This window comes from Schistocerca piceifrons, chromosome 7 (assembly GCF_021461385.2).
Source record: "Schistocerca piceifrons isolate TAMUIC-IGC-003096 chromosome 7, iqSchPice1.1, whole genome shotgun sequence".
Lineage (NCBI taxonomy): Eukaryota > Metazoa > Arthropoda > Insecta > Orthoptera > Acrididae > Schistocerca > Schistocerca piceifrons.
Window position 1 is genome coordinate 259201680 of NC_060144.1, and position 16463 is coordinate 259218142.

General features: G+C 42.5%; 1 protein-coding gene across 1 annotated transcript in view; it reads left to right on the top strand.

Annotated features, from left to right (window-relative positions):
• LOC124805612 overlaps nt 1–16463 on the top strand; it is a 359950-nt gene that overhangs the window by 275697 nt on the left and 67790 nt on the right. Inside the window, exon 9 of the mRNA XM_047266178.1 lies at nt 8295–8524. Within this exon, the coding sequence (XP_047122134.1) occupies nt 8295–8524 (230 nt within the window). The remainder of the gene's footprint in view (nt 1–8294; nt 8525–16463) is intronic.

Here is a 16463-nt window from a genome sequence, read left to right on the forward strand (position 1 = left end):
GAGCCATAATCTGTAGGTAGCGGTCATCCATTGCAGTAGCAGTCCTTTGACGGCCTGAGCGAGGCATGTCATCGACAGTTCCTGTCTCTCTGTATGTCCTACATGTCCGAACAACATCGCTTTGGTTCATTTCGAGACGCCTGGACACTTCCCTCCTTGAGAGCCCTTCCTGGCACAAAGTAACAATGCGTACGCGATCGATCCGCGTTATTGACCGTCTAGGCATGGTTGAACTACAGACAACACGAGCCGTGTACCTCCTTCCTGGTGGAATGACTGGAACTGATCAGCTGTCAGACTCCCTCCGTCTAATAGGCGCTGCTCATGCATGGTTGTTTACATATTTGGGTGGGTTTAGTGTCATCTCTGAACAGTCAAAGGGTTTGTGTATGATACAATATCCACAGTCAACGTCTGTCTTCAGGTGTTCTGGAAACCGGGGTGATGCAAAACTTTTTTTTATGTGTATATTTTGTTCAGGTTTTAATAAAATGATCTAATATCTTATGTGTGTTGAGTATCCAATCGACCTCCTCCAAAAGTAAACAGCCGGCCGCGGTGGCGGAGCGGTTCTACGCGCTTCAGTCCGGAACCGCTACAGTCGCAGGTTCGAATCCTGCCCCGGGCATAGATGTGTGTGATGTCCTTAGGTTAGTTAGGTTTAAGTAGTTCTAAGTTCTAGGGGGCAAATGACCTCAGATGTTAAGTCTCATAGTGCTCAGAGCCATTTGGACAATTTGGACCAAAGGTAAACCTAGGCTTGCTAGAACCCACTGCAGTTCCGGCGGGAATGTCTCAAGTGTTTCTTCGTCCGGAACAGCACATTTTTTCACTGACCGCATCGTGTTCTACATGCAGAAATGGACCGGACCAAACAATCATTAAACGTCCTAATCCAGTAGTCTAGTGAGGAAAGGTGTCTGCATGATTCTCACGACCCATTGTATCATAATGAGTTGCGTCGGCAGTCTAGGTGTGTGATTTTCGCGCATCTTAATTGACGAAAGTTCGCGTTTAGTTTGATTGCATCTTTTGCTTTATTTCAACATGCCAGGAAGGAAAAAACTGCAATAGTAAGCGGGAGAATCCGATCACAAAATGAATAAACAAATCGTTTAATGCTTACATCCGACTGTTTGACATTTCCTTCTACATTACTGTGTCAATTGAGCGAATTCCTTCCTGCATTATCGGCAGTAGCTCGTCGTAACAAGACACTTCCATTCTCGTGAAGTCCCGAAATTCCTGCGGACCTTCGGCCTCAGTTCTTCGTTAGTGGAGAATGTATGTCCCTCGCTTCTTTCCTTCCCAGCCATGGTCGAACCCAGCAAGTCTGGGTTTTCGTCGTCGTCATCGTGCTGCCTTAATCCTAAGAGTTATAGACTTTGCCAGGGCAGTAGCTCCAAAAACAAGTGCGTCCCACATGGGCAAACAGGCTGTGTAAACGTAAATTTAGATAAACGTATGTTTGTCCAAACTAGTGTCATAATGTCTGTACTGTTGTCGGGTGTCCAGCCGGGTGCAGTCGTTTTCGTAACACGATATTTCGACAGCGTACCATGCCGTCATCTTCAGGTGACACCTGTGGATGAGTATCTTTACTACATCCCGCCTCCCTTATCGCCGCCCCCTCCCCAACTCTTTTCTCCACTGCTGGCCGCACACCAGGACCAGGACGGATGGACTGGTGGTGGGGGTAAGGAGAGGAACGGGGGGGGGGGGGGGGAGAGGGGCGGACAGCGCCGACGGAAGCTGGGCACTAACTCCGGTTCCTCAGTACTTCTATGGCCTGCGTCGGGCACGGAAGTTGCTCTCGGCCCATGCTGTGATTTTAGTTGGCTGAGTGCTGGATCTCTAGCTTTGCTGAGCGTAAACCCAGTGTCTCTCTTGATCAGCCCGTCCGCCACTCATATTTCAATAGATTCCTTCAGTATGCAGCCCCCCAAAAATGCGAGATCTGAGATCTGTCTTAGCACTTCCGTTTCTTCATACTTCATTAAGTTCGCTGTAGCCATGCAGTGTTCTTCAACCGCAGATTTTGTTGGTTGCTTAAGACTGTCAGTATAGTCTCCCCGATGTATGCCTTACCGCTGTGGTCGCTGTGGAAGAGGACTTCAGCATTACTAACGCATGGACTCAAAACGGAGTTGGCATGCCTTGCAGAACTTCGTCAGTGCTAAACAGGATTAGAACCCAACACACATTTTTACAAAAATTGGGTAAACAATCATTCCCACTTTGTGACTGATCAGAACCACAGACCATCAGACACATCACAGAAGAACGCCCCACAAGATCATACGATGGTAGACCAGAAGACTTCCTGTTGGTTACTCCAAAGTCTACATAAATGCTCTAGATCAGCGGCCCTAATCAAGTATTCGTACAGTCCGGGGTTCTCGGTCGTATTCTGTGATAACATGGCTGTAGCAGTCGTCTCTCATATTGTAGAATGCAATAGGGGTACTGCACATTTGCTATGTTGGTCACTAAACAAGAAGCCACCAGCTGATAAACCTGTGACTTTATTTGACGCGTGTCGGGTAGAACCCATCATCAGATTGTCTGGAAACCAAACATACATAGCAAATACCAGAAAATGTAACTATACAAAGAATGTACAATAGTAGGAGACTGAAAGTACCGTCAAAATAAAGCAGCCCCATGATCATTTTGATGACCAGATATACAAAGACAATATGAAACAAACAAGGCTGTCATGACAGACTGACTAGCTACAAGGCAATAACCAAGAAGACAATTTAAGCCAGAGAGCGGTGATTAATACGATATTAGCGCCACGTAGCGACAAAAACAGAAAAAATTGTCATTTTCATAAGACATGAAGCATAAAAAAATCAAACATTTACAAAAGTTTACAGAGTGAGGAAAATTTGCAATTACATAAAAAGTACCATTGACAAAAAGACATATTTGTAAACTGACAGATAAACAAAATAAAAATTCCAGAACAGTTACATAAATTCATATCTTCATACAAAACTAAATAAATAAAACATATAAAGGAAAACAATTTAAAAAGGTACTATAAAACAGAAATAATAAAGGCAATCCTAAGATAGGACAAGGGGGTCAAACACTCCCACGATTATGTGATGGAGGTCGTGCAAGTAAAACTCATTAAAAGATAAAATACATAACGTAATAATAATAGACCATAGGGACGCAAAGGGAAATAGAAGACGTATTAAAATTTCCGTAAGTATTAGGCTAAGTGGTAACAACAAACTATTCGGCACGTAAGTATTAGTTGTTATCAGTTAGGTGTCAAGGATGTCTGTTATTCAAGCCCTCAAGAAATACATATAACAAAGGCGATAAGCATAGGAAACGGCTACACTCAGGTAGAGAGATAAACAACAGGATAATATATGCGGGAATGCTTGGAATTACAGGCCCAATATTTCACTGAATATTTTAAAAAACCACTTGCGTCTAGGAGACAACTGTTCGTTCAAAATTAAAGATGGCTGCGCTGTTGGTGTATAAAGATTTCTAATTTCTCTAATCTTTCCAGTTCACCCCCTTTCGGCTCAACGTGGAGTATCCGAAGGGCCTCTTATTTCTGGGTAACATAAGGTTCTCTGGCCCCCAACCCTTTGATGAATGGCAACGAAGTGCAGAATTACTTTTATACATGTGCACACGAAACCCATTGACAAAGTTTCTTCAAGTCTAACCCACGTAAATTGAATCACAGGAACCATATTTAATTTTGAAGACGCCTGACTTGTACAGTCACCTTTGACATAAACAGAATTTCGCAACTAAACACCTAATTTTTTCACGTACGAAAACTAATTTGAAATTTCACTTTCCTAAAAGTCCGTGCAATAGTCTCACTATGTGGTCCTGGATAAGAGACAGAAGCATATAGTGATCTTTCTGAGGCTGCATTACACTGAAGATCTCTTTTGCCGGAGACCTTTTTTTTCAGTTTCACGCATAAAGGTATCGGAATAATCATTGGCACGGCCAAAACGCATGATAATATCAATTTCCTTTTTCAAGCTTTCAGTCTGAGACCTAACTTGAGTAATCTGTTGTAGATAGAATAAAAATATCTACACTTGTGTGCCGGTGAGTGATTAGAGTCGGCAACCAACAAAATGAAGCTGGACGAACTTGGAATCTAACGATGTACATCGGCGGAATCCAAACAGAATATAAAATAGAGTGTTAGAAAAGAAGATGTATTATTTAATGATACTGCTACAAAAATAAGTGGTTTTATTTCTTTGACGGTTAATTAAATCTTGTATACGTTTCATCTTGGTAAAAAATTCGAGTTTTCAAAAAAAAACATTTTTTCTTAGATAGACCCTACTCTTTTTTGGGGATTTTGGGTGATATATGGTCTCGGTCATTGGTAATTGTGTTAGAAAAGTAGGGAAACACAGTTATATGTCAAGAATGTATTATAGCCCTGGTCCCTGCGCCTTCTTTGGCCAACAATTCAGATTGTATTTCAAAACCGCGGCCGCACATGACGATAAATATGCAGGTCTTCAAAGAACGTCCAGTATCAGTGTTTCCCTGGCCGGAACATTCAGTTTACATGTCGCCAATCGAACGTGTTTGGAGTATAGTCGCTCGGTAACTTATTCGTTATGGTTCTCCGCTAACTACTGCTAATGTTTTAAGGACTCCAATACAAAGGAAATTCCGTATTAATATGTCCAAGCCATGTTTGATCCTCGGCCACAAAGTTTAGAGGCTGTATTTACAGTACGCGGAGGCTGCGGCCCATACAGAATTCTAAAAGATCGTGTTCAGCTCTGTAAACGTAGTCAGTTCTGTATTATTAAACACCAAAGCTGCACTACTAAAAATACACTTTTTCTGAACATTAGTGTATCTAAATCCAGTTATTAGTCAGAGTAGAATTGCGCAACTTTGTCTAACTTGGGCTCTTATTTGTCTGTGAAATCGACTGTACCATGTCAAAAAGCGTACATCTGCTCTGAGAACAGTCCTAAAACATAAAACCATAAGCACGTCAGAAACAAAACTGTCACCTCCAGGAGACACCAGCTAATACCGAGTAAAGCATGGTGATGACTCCATTTCGACGAGGAAGATACTTTTAAAGGCTTCTTCAGGTTTGGCGTATACAGTCGCACCCAGTGTCCTCAGTTATTTGTTGGATGTATTCCAGTCTCTGTCTTCCTCAACATCAACAGTTCTCTCTAGTGTCATGGAAGTTATTCCCTAAGGTCTAATACGAGACCCTTCTTCTTGCCAGTGTTTTCCGTTTCTTCCTTTCACCGCCGAATCTGAGGAGAATCTCCTCATTCCTTTCTTTATCAGTTCACCTAATTTTCAATATTCTTCAGCACCACATCTCAAACGCTTCGATTCTCTTCTTTTCCCCATTTTCACACAATCCACGAATTACTACCATACAGTTTTGTGTTCTAAAAGTACATTCTCAGAAATATTTCCGTCAAGTTAAAGCCTATGTTTGTAGACTCCTTTTAGTAAGGAATGACCTCTTTGCTTGCGTTAAATCTGCTTTTTTATGTCGTCCTTGCTTTTTTCGTCATTGTTATTTTACCTCCAAGTAGCAAACATGCTTAACCTCGTGCACTTAGTGATCACCGATTTTGATGTTAAGTTTCTCGGTATTCTCATTTTTGCAACTTCTCTTTTCTTTTGTCTTTCGTCGGTTTACTCTCATTCCATACGCTGTACTCATTAGAGAGATCTTCTTCCCTTTCACCGAGGGATAGCAATACCATCTGCGAATCGTATCACTGATATCCTTTCACGCCAAATTATAATCCCACTCTTGAACTGTTGTGTCGGTAGCTGGGCCGACACCGTGAAGTTGAGATGGCTGAAAAGGCAAGCTAGACTAACGCAGACGGGCGTGATGTACTGGAACAGGATACGTAATTAATGTTAGGAAGAAAAGTACGGAGCAGGATTAATACTTAACTTTAATATCATTGTGGTACATCGATCTTGACGATACACAGGAGACTTTAAGTACAATCACTGTATGGCTAATGACGCCTTGCTAGTTCGTAGCCATTAACTTAGCTGATGGCTATTCTGTCTCTCGGCTAATGAGAGAGAAAGGCTTCGTACATCTGGTCGGTAGTTAGGTTCTCGTACAACTGGGCGGTAGCTAGGTTCTCGTACAACTGGGCGGTAGCTAGGTTCTCGTACAACTGGGGCGAGTGCTCTCTCGTATCACGAGACCTGCCTTTGTGGTGGCGCTAGGTCTGCGATTACATAGTGGCGACACGCGGGTCCGACATGTACTAAATGGACCGCGGCCGATTTAAGCTACCACCTAGCAAGTGTGGTGTCTGGCGGTGACACCACATGAACCTTTCTTTTACTTCCGTCGTTGCTTTTTCAGTGTATAGACCGAACAGTAGGGACGAAAACAGCATCGCTATCTTACACCGTTTTTTAATCCGAGCACTTCGTTATTGGTCTTCCGACCTTATTTTTCCGTCTTGCTTCTTGTACATATTGTATATTACACGTCTTTCCATATAGCTTACTCTTATTTTCCTTAGAAATTCGAACATCTTGCGCCATTTCACATAGATAAACGCTTTTTCTAGGTCGACAGATCCTATGACCGTGTCTTGATTTTTCTTCAGTCTTGCTTCCATTGTCAGAGCAACGTCAGGACTGCTTCTCTAGTGTCTTTACCTTTCCTAAATTTAAACTGATCGTCATCTGACAGTTTCTCAGTTTTCTTTTCCGTTGTTCTGTACATTATTCTTGTCAGCAACTTCCATGCATGAGCTGTGAAGCTGATTGTGTGATAGTTCTCGCTCTTATTTGCTCTTTCTCTCTTCGGAACTGAATGCATGATATTTTTCCGATCTCCTAGAGCTATGTACGTTTTACCTCATGTTCTTCATACTCCCAGAGAGCCTACATTCTACACGAGTAAGCTCGCGGAATATTTGTGAAACTCAGATCGGGCGCGTGTAGACCTGTGAACACGACCATTGTCATCTTGCAAGATGGGAGTGTCCGAGGCAGACAGTCAGTATGTCTAGACAAAATGGTAACATTTGATCACCGAGAATGTTGAAATAAACAGCCAGGTTGGTTCTCACGGTAACATGAATGAGAATACCCAAGTTCTCCCAAAACGCCGGCCGGTGTAAACGAGCGGTTCTAGGAGCTACAGTCTGGAACCGCGCGACCGCTACGGTCGCAGGTTCGAATCCTGCCTTGGGCATGGATGTGTGTGATGTCCTTAGGTTAGTTAGGTTTAAGTAGTTCTAAGTTCTAGGGGACTGATGACCTCAGAAGTTAAGTCCCATAGTGCTCAGAGCCTCCCAAAACATCAAAGAATTTCCTCCGTCCTAAACTAGACGCTCCACAAACCGCGCGTTACATGCCGCATAGGGCCATGGTGCACTCGACGCCTTCCACCGTTTGAAAGAACGACAAAAGCTGGAACTCACTGGACCACAGTACACGACTCCTGTCAGCTACTATCCAGTTTCTGTGTTGGTTGGGCTAGCGAAGACGTACACCTTTATATGCATCCAGATGTCCATGGCAAGTAGTTCCCTGCATAGTGTTTGGTCGGAAACTGGTTGAGACGGACCTACATTCACTGGCAACACCAATCCCTGTCGAGTCTGACATTTGTCTCTGATCTCTGGGTTTAGGGACTTTTTACGACCACTGTTCTCACGCAGTGTTACTTGGCTGAGAGTGATGCACCATTCGTTGTAGACACATTGGACCGTCTGCTCTTCTGCGTTGGACAACACCAAATCGAGCAACTTAAATCACGATATGGTCCTTAGCCCGTCCAAACACAATAGCTCGTTTCTGTCATGTCCTCACGTCGACCCACCTTACTGAGCTGATTCCACACAATCGACCAACACATATATGCTGCTTCACTACCATGATCTATTTCCACTGTGGATGACCGCATGACCTCCTTGTGCTACACTTTAAGACCAAAAAAGGTCGCACCAAGAAGGAATTATCCTAATGGGGCGGAAACCGGTAGAGGTGATGTGCATGTTCAGATAAACAAATGACAACAATTTCAGAAAAAATTGTATTGGAGTGTAATTCTCCTCCCTTGCACCCCCCCCCCAAAAAAACGGCTATTCAAATCTATCAGTGTGCCCTTGTAAGGGGGTGACTAACATTTTTTCCCGTGGGCTTGTGTCCATCATCACGTCCACAGTAATCACACTAGACCTCATGGGTTCATCTCACGTCATGTAACACGGAGACTACATTTGCGGTATTTTTACTGTCATCAACTGCAGGAGCAGCAGCAGCAGGCGGTAGAAGGAGCTGCGAAGAAGCGGCCACGCCCCGCCGCAACGAGTGTGGAGGAGCCGGAGGCGGAGGACATGGCGGACGATGGGGCTCACCCAGTGGGCGACGACGCGGCCGCAGACGTGCCGGAGGACCTGCCGGCGCAGCTCGTCCGGATCTCCAGCGCTGTCAGCCCCAACTCCTTCCTCTCCATGCCGTCCATTAAGGCTTTCCCCAGGTGAGTGTGCAGAATGTGGAGGTCTGTTCAACGTCTAACAAGGGAACAGTCCAATCCATGTATGATATATCGGAAGTTGGATGGAAAAGTTACCATACAATTAAGAAACATATGACGAGTGTTGTAAAAGACAGTGTAAATGTGTGAATATTTGAATAACCAAACAGGATAAATTAATGGGAAGTGTCGCCTACCATCATTGTCAGTACAACATACCTTGCCCTCTGTACATACAGAGACTAACCTGGGCAAGTGGCATCCCGCAAAAAGCAAAATCACAGGTTCGATATTACAGTGTAGCAGCCTCCGCCGAAGAAGATCCCACGACCGACGAACTGTCTTCTGCGCTGTGGGCACAACTTTAGAAGACGACAGGGTGGTGGAAAGAACGGTCAGAGACTCTTATTCAATCCTTCCAGATCTCTCCAGCTTCCAGATCTGACCTCCGAAGGGACAAATAATTTATAGCTGCGAGCAAGCCGCACTTCATCATTTCAAGTCGCAAAAAGACAGAGTCCATTGTGCAATCGATTAATGCTACGACACATTCCTATACAATAATGCCAGTGATAAATACGCGTCTGATAGCTTGACTGTTTTCGCAGCTTTATATCGTTCTTCAGAGACCTCAAGATATATTAGGACCAAAATTTTACAATCGACCAATTTTTGTTGTCGTTGTTGTCTTCAGTCCAGAGACTGGTTTGATGCAACCCTCCATGGTACCCTATCCTGTGAAAGCTTCTTCGTCTCCAAATACCTACTGCAATTTACATCCTTCTGAATCTGCTTAGTGTATTCATCTCTTTGACTCCCTCTACGATTTTTACCCTCCACGCCGCCCTCAAATACTAAATTGGCGATCCCTTGACGCCTCAGAACGTGTTCTACCAACCGATTCCTTCTTCTAATCAAGTTGTGCCACAAATTCCTCTTCCCCCTGTTCTATTCAGTACCTCCTCATTTGTTACGTGATCTATCCATCTAATCTTCAGCATTCTTCTGTAGCATGACATTTCGAAAGCCTCTATTCTCTTGTTGTCTAAACTGTTTATCGTCCATGTTTCACTTCCATACATGGCTACACTCCACACAAATACTTTCAGAGAAGACTTCCTGACACGTAAATCTATACTCGATGTTAACAAATTTCTCTTCTTCAGAAACGCTTTCCTTGCCATTGCCAGTCTATATTGTATATCCTCTCTACTTCGACCATCATCAGTTATTATGCTCTTCAGTTATTATGCATCTTCATCTACGTCCTTTTGCATTTCCATAATATTGCCCTCCAGTACATCGCCCTTATATCGACCCTATATATACTCCTTCCACCTTTTTCCCTTCTTTGCTTAGGACTGGTTTTCCATCTGAGCTCGTGTTATTCGTACTAATGGTTCTCTTTTCTCCAAAGGTCTCTCTAATTTTCTTGTAGGCAGTATCTATCTTACCCCTAGTGATATACGCCTCTACATCCTTACACTTGTCCTCTAGCCATCGCTGCTTGGGCATTTTGCACTTCCTGTCGATCTCATTTTTGAGACGTTTGCGTTCCTTTTGGCCTGCTCCACTTACTATATTTTTATATTTTCTCCTTTCCTCGATTAAATTCAATATATCTACTGTTACCCAAGGATTTCTAGTAGCCCTCGTTTTTTAACCTACTTGATCCTCTGCTGCCTTCACTATTTCATCTCTCAAAGCTACCCATTCTTCTTCTACTATATTTCTTTCTCCCGTTCGTGTCAATCTTCCATAATGCTCTCTCTGAAACTCTCTACAACCTCTGGTTATTTCAGTTTATCAATGTCCCATCTCCTTAAATCTCTACCTTTTTGCAGTTTCTTCAGTTTTAATCTACAGTTCATAACCAATAAATTGTGGCCAGAGTCTACATCTGACTCTGGACATATCTTACATTTTAAAACCTGGTTCCTAAATCTCTGTCTTACCATTATATAATCTATCTGAAACCTTCCAGTGTCTCCAGGCCTCTTCCACGTATACAGCCTTCTTTTATGATTCTTAAACCTATGATTAAGTTATGCTCTGTGCAAAATTCTACTAGGCGGCTTCTTCTTTCATTCCTTATCCCCATTCCATATTCACCTACTACTTTTCGTTCTTTTCCTTTTCCCACTATCGAATTCCAGTCCCCCATCACTATTACTATTACTATCTGAATGATTTCTTTTATCTCATCGTACATTTCTTCAATCTCTTCGACATCTGCGGAGCTAGTTGGCACATAAACTTGTACTAGTGTGGCAGGAGTGGGCTTCGTGTCTATCTTGGCTATAATAATACGTTCACTATGCTTACCCACGCTTGTATTTTTTTATTTATTATTAAACCTGTTCTGCATTACCCTTATTTGATTTTGTACTTATAACCCTTTCCTTATTCACCTGACCAAATGTCTTGTTTCTCCTGCCACTAAACTTCGTTAATTCCCACTATATCTAACTTTAACCTACTCACCAGTACCATTATCTCTACAAGGACTGCTGTGGGTCTGCACCTCTGGTGGTCCACCAATACCGTAATCTCTACCAGGACTACAGTGGGTCTGCTCTGTGACGACCTCCCTACCAATATTCTTTAAAACTTCGACTGACTTTGCTGTGGGTTTGCTCTGTTGTGGACCATTACCTGTCTGCATGTCAAGAGTCAGCACTGTCTTTCCGTTGGAAGGACAACACTACTTATTCAAGACTGCATGTAAATCCACTACTTCCGTGTGCATTTTCTTTTACTGCTCAGACTTTGAGAAAAACACTGCAATTTTACTGTGATGAACGATCAGGACTGTCTTTATGGACTGTGAGAAAATTTTAGCTTTTGACCAACATTGTATCAATAAATGTGTGTATTTGATATCTTTGTTATTGTAATTATGAAAAATTTCTTCAAATCTGTATTGGCCACTGCCCAAAAGAATTTGTAAAATTTTTGTGGGGAGCATGGGGGCTATGTAAGTAGGATGTTTAGGTTTTATATTGGTAACGCCACGTAGCGATCTGTATGAAAATCACTGGCTGTGCTGTGTGAAGTCTGTGGTTGGTTTGCATTGTTGGAATTTGCTATTGTAGTGTTGGTCAGTTGCCTGTTAACAGCGCGTAGCGTTGCGCAGTTGGAGGTGAGCCGCCAGCAGTGGTGGATGTAGGGAGAGAAATGGCAGAGTTTTGAGTGCGGATGATCTGGACGTATGTCCATCAGAGACAGTAAATTTGTAAGACTGGATGTCATGAACTGCTATATATTATGACTTTTGAACACTATTGTTCTCTATCAAAATCTTTCATTTGCTAACTATGCCCATCAGTAGTTAGTGACTTCAGGAGTTTGAATCTTTTATTTAGCTGGCAGTAGCGGTGCTCGCTGTATTGCAGTAGTTTGAGTAACAAAGATTTTTGTGAGGTAAGTGATTTGTGATTTAATGTAAGTCAGGGCCATTCTTTTGTAGGGATTATTGAAAGTCAGATTGCGTTGTGCTAAAAAAATATTGTGTGTCAGTTTAAGCACAGTCATTTATAATTTTTCTAAGGGGACGTTTCATAGATTCCAGGTTCGAATCCTGGCAGGGTCGCCATATGAAACGTCCCCTACTATTTTTACGCAAATTGTCGAACAATGTAATTTACGATAGCTCTGTGTCATTTAGGGTTTATCAGGAGAACAGTATTCTTAAATTTCAGTCATTTGTGCGTTATCAGTTTGCATCGGCAGGTTTTGCAAATTGCTTCAAGTATGCCCGCTAGGGGCCCGCCAGGTTGGCTGTGTGGTCTAATGCACGACTTTCCGGGTGGGAAGGAGCGCCTGATCCCCGGCATACATCCCCCCGGCGGATTTGTGTCGAGGTCCGGTGAACCGGCCAGTCTGTGGATGGTTTTTAGGCAGTTTTCCATCTGCCTCGGCGAATGCGGGCTGGTTCCCCTTATTCCGCCTCAGTTACACTATGTCGGCGATTGCTGCGCAAACAAGTTCTCCACGTATGCGTACACCACCATTACTCTACCACGCAAACATAGGGGTTACACTCGTCTGGTGTCAGACGTTCCCTGGGGGGTCCACCGGGGGGGCCGAACCACACAATAACCCTGGGTTCGGTGTGGGGCGATGGAGAGGTGAAGTGGACTGCGGTAGTCGTTGTGGGGTTGTGGACCACTGCGGCTGCTGCAGGGACGGAGCCTCTCCGTCGTTTCTAGGGCCCCGGTTAACATACAATACAATACAATGCCCTGTAGGCAGCACAATAAGCAGATCAACAGCCAACACCATTTCTTACTCTTCCGCAGTTCTGTCTAAATAAAATCGTAATTACTGTGAAGTGCCTGAAAGCATTAATTTTCATTTCGTCAGGTGTGGCTTGTGTAAGGAAGATGTTTTTCTTTGTTATTCATATGACACTTCACTGCATTATGTCGACTATTGGGGATAAACAAAAAAATCTTTCATGGTTAGTAAAATATACATTACTCAAAAATTATCATAAAAACAGTGTTCAAGAATTGTTACAAAATGGTGCACCCACTGCATTGATTTATTTTCCTCTGCTAGTAATCTATGTAACAATTACGTCTGAAACAGTACAGTTGTCGATATGAACTGCCTGTTATTCAAAAAATGAATGATACTTGGTATTTTTTGTATGGTTTAGGTGTTTCAGACTCTCACGTGTCACTCTGGATATTCGCACTACGTGGTTCAGTATGTTCTCTTATCAGGGCCGACAGCGCGCTAAGCAGGAAGAGCTGTAGAAAACCCCTGCCATAAGCGTTCTTCGTGCAACAAAAACGAGTAACGTCAGCCATTTATAAAAAAAAAACTTTCCGTGCTTCTTAGCAGTTAAAATTTTGACAGTGCATTTCCTCCGTCCTGCATAAGAAATTGCAGGATGGGTTTCGACATGTCGGATTGGACCATTCCCTTGTAAGAAAATGATAATTACCAGCTAAAGTTCAGAAAAACATGTGCAAAATACTACAGCTCTAGTTAGGTGTATATAAATGTGAAGGCTGTCACACTGTAACGATCAGCAACGCCTTTACTGTTCAGACTGCGAGCCCATCTTTTTATTCAGGTCGTAACAATTTTTCAAGTATCGGACCTCGTTTTGGTCACAGCATTGAATCAGATCCGATAAAATAATATCTACATGGTGAGAATCAGAAGTTATTGACGATGGAAATGCGCATTCTGATCAAAGGTCACCAGACACCTGTTAGTGGACATTAATGTAGCCTGTGTCCATCCTTCGCCTCTATGACGGCTTCAACTCTGCTGCGGATACTTACAATGACGTGTCTGAATGTTTGTGGTGGAATGGCAGCCCAGTCTTCCTCAAGTGCCAAAGCCAGAGATGGTAGTCATGTTGGCTGCTAGGATCGAGTAAAGTCGACGCGCTAACTCATCCCAAAGGTGTTCCTGTTTATTTCTTCACTTACTGATTTCTTTAATCTCCACGGAATTGGATATGATTTATTACAATACGTCTCATGAGGAAACACCTCCAAATGGCACGTAAATCCCTTAATAATTCCTGGCCTTTCTTCAAAAATCTGGATATATTTCTCCAAAAGATCTACCAATTGATCACTTTGTTCGTTTTGCAATCCATTAGCTTCCTTTGCCTTTTCTTCCACTTGTTCTGCTATCCCGAGTATTTTCCTCTCCTTTACCTTTTCTGTACGTTTCATCTCCTTTCTTTTCTAATGAGCTTAATACCATGCCCAGGACAGTAATTTCCAGTGCTCTTTTCTTTCATGATCAGATCAATTAGTGCCATTTCCCCATTATAACAAAAACTGACTTTACCGGACGAGAAGTCTATTTTTAAGTTCTTCTATCTCATAGTATCTAATCCGATGATACAATCTTCTATTAATTTTTGAATTACTAGGGACACACATCTTATCAGTGTATTTATTATACTTACATCTAGCAAAATTTGTATCCGGACTGGTTGCGAGCGGGTGCCTAAGGCTCCAATAATCTTACAGTTTCGTGTCGTCAACGTCGGTAACTCTGTCTTAGGGGATAGCTGTTTAAATAAATTGTTGGATATCGCATTTATCGGAACTCCGGTATCCAAGATTACTATATAGGTATGTGTAGTATTTCGGAAAGAAACGCTGATATTGGCACTTTATTAGAAACTTGTTCCCTAGGATTTACGTCTTCCGTTAAGTCCCCAATGATCCTCATTCCACCGTTGTACCTAAAACAGTTTACAGGTGATGCCTTGCCCCCATTACTCTTTTCTCGACCGAACCTCTGGGGCGTAATCCGGTCGGATTCAGTTTAAATTGCCCGGCCTAGCTGGTCCGTTGTTGTCATCGGTTGCTTCGACTATGACCGCTGGTTGTTCTCGCCAGGCTTGATTATTTGTTGGCCTTGGCCTCGCCTCTTATGTGGTTTGTTACTTTGCCCTTGATTTCTACGGTCATTATATACAGGATTGTACCTCCTTTCAAATCGCCTCTGTCTGTTTCTGTTCGTCTCATAATTTCCTTCGTTATTCTGGTGTTCCATACAGTTTGCTTCGTTGTTGTAACCATTATTCATATTGGTCCGATGAAAGTTATCCATTTGTCTTCCATTCATTCTTTCGTTATTACTGTTATAACCTATCTGCCTATTTTCCATTTGATAGGATTTATTGTAAATATTTCTTCCTCTTTGTTACTCTTGTAGCAAATCGATTGAATCTACTGCAGACATGAATTCTTCTAGATTATCTTCCGAAACATGCAACAGTTTTTCCATGATTTTCATCAGAAGCTGAGCTTTGATGATTATTATCACACTTTTGTGATCTGCTGGTTGATCCCAATATCTTGCTTTATTCAAATATTTTTCGAATTATCTCTATAAGTTCCCATTTCGGTAAGAGAAGGGTTAGGTACTTCTTCAATCTCTCCTGAATTCCTCTTGACTAACATCATTGACGAATGCCTTCTCAAATTCTTCGTAGGTGTGACACTTGTCTATTACGTCACTCACCCACAGACTACCATCGCCTTGGATCTAACCTGATACATATTCGATTTTCTGTCGCTCAGACCAAGCTCGTCGTATCACTACTCTGAATGATCTGATAAATACGACAGGATTTAATGTCTTCTTTTCCGGAAAAAATATTTGGAATTGCCTGTGCTTTAACATTTTCTCTTCCATGATAGATCTGGTATAATCACTCATAGGTGACATACTTTCATACATCTGTTCGTTTGGGCTTGTGTCTGGGTACTGCTCATCACCCCCATAATTATACATCGAGCCCTGATTTCTACCCCTAGATCTCCACTCAGGGCGGGCTTCCTTTCTTTCTTCAGTAGCCGCCCCCCACAGTTCTTCTATCCTTTGAATGCAAATCCTGTGTAACTTCTCCTTTCCATCTTTGGAACTCGGTTCCTATCTGCTCGCGAACTTCCTTCAACTCTTGATCTATTTGGCGAGGTAACGGTAGGCTTTCACTCACTATATTCTCTACCGCTTCCTTGATACCTTTATAAACAGACGATATCACTTGCTGTTTCTTATCCGCTACCCAGTCGTCTAATTGTTGCTTAAACTGCTGGGTGTTTTCTTGGAACTTTTGTTCCATTCGCCCTTCACATCCGGACGCTATTTCTTTTACTGTTGAGGACAGGTTTTGTACCTCTACTTCTAACGTTTGTTGTCTCCCCCAAACGGTTTCAATTACACTGTTTACTCCTTTTATTTCTATCGGAAATTTTCCGTGGATTTGCTTCATACTATTTATTTATTTCCTGTTCATTTCTGAAAGTAATCACATCAGCAAATACTTTAACAAAATCTTCTCTTGTGGACAGTTCGTTCACTTTATTGATTATACCCTTTACTTTCTTGGCTAACTCTGCCTGTTCTGTAACTAAATTGCTCACAGCGGTGGTCACATTTGTTACTTTAGCCA